The sequence below is a fragment of the Anopheles coustani genome, chromosome X (assembly GCF_943734705.1).
Source record: "Anopheles coustani chromosome X, idAnoCousDA_361_x.2, whole genome shotgun sequence".
NCBI lineage: Eukaryota > Metazoa > Arthropoda > Insecta > Diptera > Culicidae > Anopheles > Anopheles coustani.
The window spans coordinates 14689375-14701937 of NC_071290.1; the positions used below are offsets into that span (position 1 = coordinate 14689375).

The following is a 12563-nucleotide window of genomic DNA, read 5'->3' on the forward strand; positions in this document are numbered from 1 at the left end:
ACGGTAGTAGTGCTCCACCCCCCTGGTCGGGTCAACTCTCCGGGCAACGAAGTCATCAGTGCAGCCTCGGTAGGTTCATGTCACCGTTAATGCGTAGATTATTTCCCTTTGTTCTCGAAACCGCGAGCTCATTTTGGGGAAGGGAAAACTGTGCGGACGTGTCTCGGGGTAGGGTGTTTAGCTTCCCCACCGAGAGGGGAAGTCCAATCCGACGCATTACCGTTTGACACGCCGAGTTCGAGTTGCCGAGTGTGGGAAACCACGCACAAAGCGTGGAGCTGTCGTGACTGACGGCAATTAAACCGATTTTTTTACCTTCAACTGGTGGACAACAGTGTTTTCAGACACTAAATGACACTTCTTTTTCTGACTCCCTAAAAACAAATCGCGTTAAGACTTCGTTGTCTGCAAAAACATATTGTCGCTAACGCGTGAATGACGATTCACGAAAATTCAGAAGACAAATATTGAAAACTACCAAACAAGAAACTGATGGGTTACGTTCAAGCAAACGGCGTTCCTAGAATGGATAATTGCACACAATAACTATTTGCTGCTGACTTTGCAATCATATGCTAAGCAAACTACCCAAATTAATTTCCAAATACTTGAATAAGGCACTTACAACCTGCTCCAAATATTGCAAAAGTTTGAAATTGAAGCACAATTTTAGTCAAACAAGCACCGTATTTTATACAAAATGCTCAGCTCAGAATAACAGCTTACAGTTAGACAACAATAACAACACCATAGGTAAGTACCTTTACCTGCAAACACATTTCGATTAATTAAGTGTGTAGTGCCGAAACAACTTGAAAGTCTTGTAGTGCTTCATCTGCAGAAACTCAAAGCACAGTTTTAAAAATAAGAAATTTCTATAAACAAAACTTGTGACGCAAACATTGAACTTCGCAGTACCCGCCTTGTAAAGTGTTCAAAACCAAGTTTACTCTAAAGGTATTCCCTTGGTTTCGTTTTGTCGGGAATGTTACATTTAACGCCGTAAATAGCAAGCATCAGGCTAAATTCCAGATAACTACTGCTAATTAAAGAATCTTTACACAAGTTTGAGTGCTAAGTTATCAAATAAGTTAGTTTTTACGGATTGGTAAGGTGAGTTAGGGAAACATTTCTTTAACTTTGCTTGTTTTACCTTAATCAGAGTGGGTTTTTTTTCCAACTGTTGGTTGGATCATAGTTTTATTTCATTTACTGACTAACTGGCAATCTTGGGTCGATAAACAAACTTCATGCAAGTGAATTTAAATCGTATAAAACGACGTGATTTATTTCATTTAACGATCATTTTATACGGATTCATACTGTTGACTCCTTTTAATGCTGTCTGTGGAACAAGTTATCAAACAATTTTAATTACTATAACATATTTTTTTAAATAGACTATGTTGAGTGAAATCCTGGTTGCAAAACTCAAATTGTTTGTTTATTTGGCGTTTAGCTATATTAAGTTAGGTTTCACATGAGTGAAAAGAGCGCTTGACAGTTGCTGTTAAGTGAAAGTTGCAATCATTTGAAAGTGCTTTTTCGTTTAAATTATCAATTCTAAAACGAGAGATAAGTTTCTTGCAGCTATAAAGAGTCACAATATAACTGCAACCTTTCTCGTAGGAGGTATGTGCAGGATCAAAAATGTTGCTATGAGGTTTAGACAAACCTGATCTCATCCCGACATGGAGTTATTTACAGAGGATAAAATTATCAGACTCACGATAGATGCTAACCAAGTGGGCAATCCTTCTGCTTCTGGGGGGGGGGGGGAGGTTCGTTTTCAGTGTACGCACCTCAGGATGGGAACTCACCGGGAGGTATCTCGCAAGGGAAGGGAAAATTCCCGGTCGGTGGATTTCGCTGCGTTGACCAATCGTGGGGTCGGTCGAGATCTCACAAGATGGAGAGTGAGTGCCCGGTCCGAACTGGACGACCAATCGCAGTTAGGACGCGCGCAGCTTCCCCCGCATGCCGGCGTCGAGTCCCTTTTCGGGTGCGAATTCGGTGAGAGAATCGGTCCACCCGAGAGCATAAACATCTCGCACTTTCATCTTCACCAAAGCGCCGCTGCAGTCGGAGATGCCTGTTGCTCTCTGCGCGGTTCTCTCTCTCTCTCTCTTGTATTTGTCGTTTGCATTTTCCTCCCTTTTCTTGTTCTCTCGTACGAAGCGAAATGCTTCATTCTTTCACTCTTTCTCGCCTTCACCCTCGTATGCGCGAATCTCAGCTGGGGGAACGTGCATTGGTGAGATGCTGGCTGTTGTGATTTGTGTGTTTTTCCTTTCCGTGGCGCGCGTGAGAGTTTTTTCTCACCCCAGCGCGATTCGGCGTGTCGGTTTTGACGAGAGAGCCGTCACCCGTCGTGAAACGGGCCGCCGCGCATATACGGCACACAACGGTCTCGGAATCGAGCTGCTGCAGCGGCGAGTCCCTAGTCAGTGTAATCTGTGCACCGCGACTGGTTGGATCGCTCGACCTTTTTGCGCTCGGTGACGACAACGCAAACGCTTTTCCAGCTCCTCTGAAGTTGTGCGATATCTCGAGAGACATTTCGTCCCCGCGGTTCGTCGTGACGGGGGTGGATCAAAGTGTTGTAGAGGGAGAGGGAGAAAGTGTGTGTGCTTGTGGGGGGCAGAAGGGCAGATTAAAAGTTCTGCCATCCTCCTCCTCCTCCTCCTAGTCCTGCTTCTCGCCTAGAGCCTGAAAGAAAATTCCGTAGGTATATTCTAGGCGATGGTTTGTGGCTCTGAGTGGGGTTTTGTGTACCGCCGTTAGGGTCGTGCCTTGGCGTTTCCGGCTCGACATCATCTACAATCAAACCAAACCGAAGCCTAGTGACGCTCAATCAACAAGCGAACACGTCGCTGTCAAAATTTGAACTCCCAGAAAAGCCGTCACCCCCAAAAAAGGGGGCAAAGGATGAGACCATCCGTGAAGTTCCTGTGAATTTGTCTCGTGCCCGCCGTGTGTGTGCTTACGCTAGTATGTGCTCTTCCTTTCCGTGACGAGCGGAACATCCCCCCCCCCTCACCAACAACGAGGCCCCGACGTTAGCTCTTGATTTATCCTTGCGGCCTACGAAAGGACTCCATCTTTTTCCTAACTCGGCGTGGGTGGCGGTAGACACACCGATCTCTTCAGCGTCGAACCTCGGTGGCGCGCACTTTGTTTGTCTTTCATTATCCCGACAAGCCTACCCCCCCGAGGGGGGGCGCACTCTCCCCCGGTCCTACTATTGGGCGGTTTGTTTTGTTTTCCAGTTTTCCGAGCCGAGAGACGAGGCTACTTGAAAAGAGTTGTGCGTGCGTTTAGTTTTTATGTTGGTTGGTTGGATGTCGCCACCAACATCAACAACAATCGCGACGTGCGTTGCTTTGCTCCTAGGTTCTTCGCTAGGAGACTCGACTCTTCAGGATCCCCTCCAGAGGGTTTAAGATATCGTGTCCGTCAATTCCGTTTTTCGCCCTTAGGATTTCGCAGCTCAGGTCGCAGGTAGGGTTGTGTGTGTGTGTACGTGCGTGTGGTGTGAGTGAAGCGTGAGCCCATGGGACGCGGCGGGAGTGAGTCGGTGAAGATGAGGCTCACCGGCTGGTGGCTGGCGGTGGTAGGATTGGTGGTGCTGGTGGGCTCGGGTGGGCAGGCGGCCCACCGGCCCCAGTATCTGCGCAGCTTCCCGGTGCACTCGGTGAACGATCCGTGCTACGACGAGGACCGCCCGCGCCGCTGCATGCCGGACTTTGTGAACGCGGCGTTCGGCGTGCCGATCGAGGCGTCCTCCACCTGTGGGCGCGACAGTCCGGCGCGCTTCTGCGACATGCGGGAGTCGAGCGAGGCGGACCGGGTCCGGAGCGGGACCCTGGAGTCGTCCTGCGAGATCTGCGACGCGGCCGATCCGACCAAGCGCTACCCGGCGGCCGCCCTCACCGACGTGCACAACTCGAACAACGTCACCTGCTGGCGGTCGGAGCCGCGCGCGGGCACCGTTGAGGCGGGCCCGGACAACGTCACGCTCACCCTGTCGCTGGGCAAGAAGTTCGAGCTTACGTACGTCAGCCTGATGTTCTGCCCGCACGCCATCCGCCCCGACTCGATGGCGATCTACAAGAGCGCCGACTACGGCAAGAACTGGCTGCCGTTCCAGTTCTACAGCTCCCAGTGCCGCAAGCTGTACGGGCGGCCGACGCGCGCCACCATCTCCGCCAGCAACGAGCAGGAGGCGCGCTGCGTCGACCACAACCGCTACAGCGTCGACGGCGTGCAGGGGTCCCGCATCGCCTTCAGCACGCTCGAGGGTCGCCCGTCCGCGTCCGATTTCGACAACTCGGTCATCCTGCAGGACTGGGTGACGGCCACCGACATCCGCGTCATCTTCCACCGCCTCCAGCCCGCCACCGGCGGTGGTGGCGGCGGAGGCGGGGGCTCCTCCTCCACCGGCAAGTCGCAGCAATCAACCGAGCTGACGGCCGGCGGCAAGTTCGGCGGCGTGCCCAAGAAGGCGGCCGACTTCCTGCCCGCCTACCCGAAGGCGGGCGGGGATGGCGGGCACGGTGACGGTGTGTCCGGGTCGGGTGTGTTCACCTACGCGCTGTCGGACTTTGCCGTCGGCGGGCGCTGCAAGTGCAACGGGCACGCGTCCCGCTGCGTCAAGGGCGCCGACGGGAAGCTGGAGTGCGACTGCAAGCACAACACGGCCGGGCGGGACTGCGAGCGCTGCAAGCCGTTCTTCTTCGACCGGCCCTGGGGCCGCGGCACCATGCGGGACGCGAACGAATGCAAAGGTAGGTGGCCGAGCCGAGCGTTCAGCAACTCTTAAACCCATTTTCAAGCTCAGAACTCTCTAACATAGTCAACACTCATCCTATCCACAAATGTACAAACCTGTTCAAACTCCACTCCAAGGATGATTGGACAATTGGAAGACATCCACTCCTTGTCGTCAACCTGTGTATCAAACTACCTCAACGTTTTAGCTAAATGTTTGACTCGCAATCACTGGGGAGGCTTACTCCTAAGCAATATCTTTGTCTCTACTAAGTTCTTTTAAACGATTTCCATTCGGGATGGTAACCAACGTTTTCAAATGTACGGCAACATCTAGCGGGACGTATTAGATAAGAACATGGTTGTTCTTTTTCAAAAGCGCACACACTGCGATACATTAGTTTAGCCGCACCAAAGTTTTGTGTCTCTCCGTGCTATAAAAGTTATACGATTTCTTCAAAAATTGTTGTAGTTCGAATCAAAAACTTATAACAGCAAAGGGTTGCATTCGTTTAGCCGCACATCAGGTCTTTTTCAGTAAAATCCAAGCGTTTGCAAATTATAGTTGATTTAGTACCTGGTAGCTCCTCCTTTGTTCTTGATGACTTCAAACATTCTGTCGGGAATCGAAGCAACCAGCCTCTTGATAGTTTCCCGGTCGATTTGTTCTCAGAACTCCTTGACCAGCATGTCTTCAAATCTTTCATGGTGTTGAATTGGCGTCGACGTCAGTATGCCCCAAAAGGTTCTCGATAGGGTTGCAATCTGGACTACATGCTGGGCATTGAAAAACGGTGATTTCTTTCGCCTCAAACCGTCCCTTGATCCTCCAAAAACTGAATCAACAGCCATCTGCCAAGAGGTTGCAGTACGTAGTCGAGTTCATTTTTGTAGAGTTCCAGTAGATGGGTAATTTGGAATCATAGGAAAATCCACCAAAGACCATTAGAGTTCGTCCTCCAAAATTTCTCTTGGATCGAGCCACTCCTCTATTGCTTAAATCGTGCCAATAATAATTGTATGTGTCTGGTCTGCATATTACCTGGCGTCATTGGTCAGTTTATAACATACGATCAGCTCAGAACCATCAGCTTAACCGTTCTTTAGAACTAAGACTAAACCCCTTATGAGGCTCAGTGTTTGGTCAGATTTCGAGGGTTTTCCACACGAAGCGCAAAAATGTAAAATAGTCACAACAATGAACGCGTAACACTCACATTGAGATGTATCGTTTCCGTTTGTCGCTCCGTTTTGTCGTAGAAACTTCAATATATTCAAAAAGTCCCAAAAATTATTTTCACAGATAGATGCGTTAGGTAACGTGTCTAGTTTTCGTATTTGGCTTTTATTACAACACTCATGTTGAAAATGTACTTAAAAAGAGCTCGACGCGCTGGAAAACACAGCCGCAACTTATTTCTGTCTCTAGGTTATCTTCTCCAGATTATCTTCTATACTTTGAATAGTGTCGTAAATGACTTGTTGGTTAATTCTGGTGGTTCTTTGGAAGTTCTGGCTGTGTTTGTATACAACATTCTTCATCGAACAACCTGCTTGGCCCTCCTCTTTAACATGTTTCGCCTTTTAAAACTAAATACAAGTCAGGTTGCTCCAGCTTGAACGTGGTTATGATAGATTTCCACTGGAATACGATGGCTTCAGGCAACCTTTGAAATTTCGTATTGAAATAAAGAAGCAGAACACCCCCGAGGAAAACACATTATTCGGTACAAAAGATGATAGTGTTGGAACTTATAGAAATCATGTTGTATTCATTCCAGTGAAAAGACACTCAGTGAAAAAGTAAGCTCAATGAGGAAACATTGAAATAAAAAAGTTGTTAGATTTAACAAACACACATAATAAGCTGGTTGGACATCTGATATCGACACGTTAAAAATTCGTTCGAACTGTTAAGAAATAGAGAAGAAGATGTAACTGTGTTTGTTGTGGAAATGTATGATTTCGAACATCAAATTCTGTCATTAAGAAAATAACCTACGGAGAAATTAATTACGAAATCGTATACGGAGCAATAAAATATGCAACCAACGAATCCTATTTCGAACGCATTTCATTCGAGGGGATGTTGGAGCTACTACTCGACTTCATTTTCCCCTCAACTCGTTTCCCTTCAGCTGGCTACTCAGTGCCGGTCTCGCAGGACTCCACTCTGTCTGGCGAGGTTTGTTTTTCTTTTGCTAGGATGCACTTCCCAATACCGACGGACCTGTTTCGTGGAAAAAAAAAGGTTAGAAGCTCGGATTTGTCTCTTCGTTCTACTGTTTTCCCTGCTTCTGTTGACTGTGGTTTAGAAAACTGTGAAAAAAGCATTCGGTATTTATGTGCGTTTGGGAAATTTTCTTGCAGTTTCATTTCGCTTTTCTCTTCAGAGGGGGTTTCTTATCGATTTGATCGATCGTTATTTTTCTCACATCAAACATAAACAGTCGATGTGCTTTGTTTTCTTTTTTTTTACTTTTGGAAATGAAACGCTTGGATGTTGTGTTAGTGCTCGGTTTGCTTCATGCTTTGCTTTCCCACCTCGGCTACGCTCGGCAAAAAGGACGCCTTGTTCCAGACACTTTGGGTGGGTGGCTGATGATACAACAATGGTGCCTTTTCGCTGCTGAAATTTATGTTTCCTGAAACGTAACACGCTCGGCCCCCTGGCAGCTGCCTGCTTTACAGCGATCCCGAGCCCGTTCGCCATTCCTAGCGGACGAAATTCGAGTTGCTACTAAAAAAAAAGCACATGTGTGACCCGGGGAAGAAAGTGGCCGCCTTTTTTTAGCAACAGCGGTGGCATTATCTTTAGCTGTCCTTTCTACCACTGTGCAATCAAATATCAATTCGAGCCCGAGAGCTCGAGAGAACGACTTTTCGCCGCCGGCTGTGACGCAACGTCAACATATATGGTACCACGGGGTCCCGAAGGGCTCGGGTCGACCACCCCGGCGGTGCGGTGGTGGTGAACCTTTTTCATTTCCCATTTCCCTTTCCGTGCCGACCCCCGGAATCCTTTTTCCTTTTTTTTCGACCCCTCCGAGGGTCAAGTCGAGCGGATTCGGGAGAGATCGCCGACTCCGGGACGTGCCCGACGCCAACCCGGCTGGCAAAGGATTCTGGCAGCCTTCCAGCGTCGTCCTTTATTTTCTTTCTACAACCTTCAACCCATTTCGTTCGTTCCCTTTTGCCCGAAAAAGGTCGGGGATCGTGGCCATCGCCAAAAACCTTTCTCTCGATCGATTCTCCGATGTCAAACATTCGATCGGCTGCAAAACGCGAAGGCAATATCGGGAGGAAGGGAAAAGAAAACAAGCTGCATGGAGTTTGAGCCAGCAACAAGCGGGAAAACGTGGTTTGGTGTTCTTCTTTTCCGGCTCCGGCTTTTCCGTACGGAATGAAGGGACGTAGGCCGGGACGTAGGGATTCGGGGCTGCCACGTGTGCCTTATATTATTTCCCTCCCTTAAGTGTTCGGAAAAAACCGGCAGGAGGGGGGGAAAAAGGGGACCGGAAATGCGTTGCTCTTTTTGCACCGAACTAACTGAACCGACCAAAACCGGACTCAAGTGCTCGAAATTAAAGAAGAAAAATAGATAAAAATGTCCTAGACACACTATATTAACTTATCAAGCGACTTTTAACATGTTTGCGAGTTAATGTTGTGTCATATTTCCTTCGCTTTTGTACAAATTTTCTTGTTACAAAGACTAATAAAGTGAGATAAAAACTGCAATCGACATGATTGTCCTTTGACTGAGGTAAAAAGTGCATCCGGAAACCTTTTGGTAACTTCCTTTTTGAGTTTAAACCATTTGCGAGTGCTTTTCCTTTTCATCATCTCCTCTTTGCTTGTTTGTTCCGGAAAAAAAACCCCGGGGGTTAAAATATAGAAAAGATAATCCGCAAGGTCATTTCCAAAAATTTCCCCCTTGGCATCGCGGAAAAGTGCAGTGTTCCAAACGTTTGCAAGAGAGAGGTTTGCAACAAACAGGAGCAAATAAATGGCAAAAAAGAAAAACATGAGAGGAAAAAAAGCCACTCGAACTTGAACCCTTTTGAAAACCAACACACACACACATGAAAGGCGAAGAAGGGAAAAAGAACGCAAGGGGAAAAAAGAATCGATATCACAAATCGGTCGAGCGAAAGGGGAAATCGGGGACGGGTGAGGGTAGGGGGAAGAGGAAACGCATATAATGCACGTCCTCGTGGAGTGGCCTTAAATTTGAACCAATTAAACGAAATCGACAGGGCCGGAGAGGATGGTCGAGACCTCGTTTGATTTAAGTAGGCTGATAGGAGTGCTGCCCAGCTGCGGGTATCATGCTGGAAGTTGTTGAAAGTGGCCTGGACAATTGAGATTGACAGATTGGGTGTGTTTGGAAGAGGGAGGGCATCAAACCAGCGGGACGAGGAGATGCACCAGGATCTCTCGTTTCTTCTAGCGAGGCCTGCGGCACTCTGCTTGGGCGCGTGGCATCGAAGGTCGAGGCCGACGTCTGTGTGAACCTTGTTTGGTGTATGACTCGCGGTACGCGGGGAAACCGTGACGGAAAAGGTTGGTACCGGAACTCAGGGGGATTCGTCGGGAAATGATTGCATCTTTCCCCCTGATGACAAATCTCACCGCTGCACTTCAAACGAGTTCGCGAAATCAATCCATATCGCCGTCAGGCAACCTAAAGATGACGTACTGGTTTGGGCGGTGACGAATACTTCTTCTATAGAGCAATATCTAACGGCATTACGCCAGCCGGGGGATATTTACCTTTCCTTGTGTGGTTCCAACACGCGCCAACATGCCAAACAAACCAGAGATAAGATAACCGGGAAGGTTTTAGGCCCGAAGATGCATGACGCGGAAGCGAACCCCTGCACCCTAGGCTAGGCGTGATTGTTTAGATTTGGCTTAAGGTCATTGCTATCTAATAAAGCACACCCGAAGAGTGGTTAGAAGGCGTTGAAAGAAAGCTTGTCTAGCCTCTTCCTGTAACGACTTCATCTGGAGATATCGTACGAGGTGAAAGTAGACGTTTGTGGAGTTCCACAGAATTAAGTTAAATCGCAAGAACCCAAACAAAATATACAGTGACACAGATTATACATCTTTAGCGCTTGAGGACAAGATTGATCTTTTAAATGACAGGCTTATTAAGCCTTCACAGAACATATCCGCATATCTTTGTCGATGTCTCTTTTGATATATGACTCTAACACAAAATGTCCTAGAATAAAAACTGAGACTGGAAAGATCCAAACTCTTGAAAGAAGTCTTGAATAATTCGATTCACCAAAAGGGTCCTACAATATAGCGATACCCCAAGGAACCACATGAGTTTGGTGACCTGCGGTGCCTGCCAGCAATTGATATCTTGTACAACTTTAAATCCATTTTAAAATCTCGAAATGGACCATGCTGTTGACACACTCGGTTGGGGAGAACGAGCCCGAACCACAAGGGAGGTCCGAAGTCTTGATCCGGCGGTGTGACCCAAAGTGTGTCACACAAACCCATGCCTATAAACAGCGGGGCCGTGCACCGCACGCCGTTGACCTTTAAGAGGTGGAGCTTTCCAAGCTTAGCTCCAAGCTACCGATCGGGGAGGAGGTGCCTCGTTGCTTCTGGAACAAACTCGGCTAATTGAACGCGTTCCGGGAGGGCGCCTTTCGGGTAAGTGATGGCGTGTCATCGGGATTTGCGCGGGCCACCGCTTAAAATATGGTTAAAATCTATTCGGTTGACATTCAGATAAAAAACGCACCACGCCTGACGGCGTTGGGTGTGTGTGTGTGTGTTGGGAACGGTTGCCATTTAAAAAACTAAAGAAATAAAAATAAGGTAAGCCTTTGTCGTGTAGAGAGTCGCACCGGGGCCCGCAATCCGGCCGGTAGCGCTGGAGCAACACCCCACCCGGCCAGGTACCGAGGGGTTGATCTAATTGGACCATCTCCCGCCGTTAGGCAAACAGACTTTGGCGGCGGACAGCGGTGTCCGCTCCCTTCACTCGCCTGTCGAGGCGGGTTGGTTCTGGATGGGAAGAAATTTGGAAAATGTAGCTCCCGGATACGCGCAGGGCGACCTCCGGCGATGCGGAGACTGACGCTTGACGAGCCTCTCGGAGGGCCTCCGGCTCTCACTCTGCCCCGGAGACGTCTCTGACAGTAGCAGCGGGCCCGTCACCGTGTCACACGGTAGGGCCACGCGGGTCTTAAAAACCCCACGATCGCCAGAGGGCTACCGCTTCGGAGATATCGCTCGGCGATAATCTCGGACTCCCGATCTCTCGCCCGCTGGGTCTCCCGCTGCCAGCGGAGCGGGTTTGAGATGCCACGACCGGATCTGCGTGCTCGTGTGTGACGTAAAGCGTACAAATGTCAGAAAAAAAACAAAACAAAATCCCAAGGCGCGAGCGGAAACCTAAAGCTAAAAGTAACCCACCATCCAGAACCTGTAACCGTTGCCGTTCGCTCGGGTTTCTTCTCCACCCGGGGTTCGAGGTTTCGCTTATCTCGATCACGATGACACACGATACTCTCCCCGGATCGATCGAGAGGCAGCCCAATTCCAAGCTCCAAGCCTCGCCGAATCGAGGTTCCCCGCCGATAGATAACGGCAGCGGGGCCTTAACGATCGCCTAAACGTGGCAGAAAATCGATCGACGGCCCCCAAAACGATCGCTCGCTCTTGTTCATTTGGTTCTTCGATTTTTCATTAGCCCCCCCCCCCCCCCCTACCGAGGGTGTCTTTCTGGACACCGAACCAAAACCAAAGTGGAACATAAACGGAGTTAAAAATCTACACACTTAAAGGAGATCTCCGATGAGGCGAACGTTCCCACAATGGGGTTATTTTGTGTGCAGATTTGTACACGCCGAAATCGTTTCGATTCGTGTCTCGTGTTCCGCAGGACTGCGCCAGTCTTCCACAGCCGGTTACAATTTTATTAGAGTCCAACGCACTGGCCCCGTGCGGCCTATCTTTACCTCCTGTGGTGTTTCCCGGTGTGTGTTTGGGTCACCGAAGGGGTCAATCAGAATTCCGAACCGCCTTAGTTCACGAACGCCACCGGGTTACGTACCCTACCTTGCCTTAGTTCCTTCAGGAGTTGTTTGGAGGCAGGAGCAAATTGGGATCTTGGGCACAAAAAAAAAGCGTCAACTCCTTCGGATGCCGTCGCCTAATTAATTTGATTTAGCGGCGCGAACACATTTTAGAAGACGGGAAGAAGTGGGCGCAGAAAGACCGGCTAAGGTATCGGTCGACAAAAGCCTTTGCGGCCGCACCCTCTCCTCATCCTGAAGCGTCCACGATGACGTCCTGCGATGTCCGGCGAATTTCTTTTCGGCGTTGCGTTGGATTAATTTCTTTTTCGGTGTATTTTTCTTTTGAAATCCCCAGAGATGACATGCGGGAAAAGGCAAGGCAACTCCCGTCGCCACCACGGGCTGTTAATTGGAGCCCATTCAGGTGAAGCCTGCCTGGGGATATGATGCCGCGTGCGAAGGACTCACGGGTCGGATCGGCGTTTCCCATTTTAGACCGGGTTTAATTTGCATCGATCCATTCGCGAATAGGTTGGGATGAGAGACCAAAAAAAAAAACCAAAATGGCGCTGTCGTTAGCTTTCAGACTATGGCGAATGGTGTCCCATAAAGGTTGCTCTAATCTGCGCTCGTTTATCTGGGGTAGCTAACCAGCTAGGAAAAGGTGGATCTATCAATTTAATGTGATCCGTACGGGACCGATAAACAAACCGGCATCTCTTATTCTCACCAATCGGGACT

The 12563-nt window shown here is 48.9% G+C and overlaps 1 protein-coding gene across 1 annotated transcript in view; it reads left to right on the forward strand.

Moving 5' to 3' along the window:
- Positions 1 to 3583: 3583 nt before the first annotated feature.
- The window catches only part of LOC131269332 (netrin-B-like), a 64979-nt gene continuing 55999 nt past the window's right edge, over positions 3584 to 12563 (forward strand). Inside the window, exon 1 of the mRNA XM_058271684.1 lies at positions 3584 to 4787. Within this exon, the coding sequence (XP_058127667.1) occupies positions 3584 to 4787 (1204 nt within the window). The remainder of the gene's footprint in view (positions 4788 to 12563) is intronic.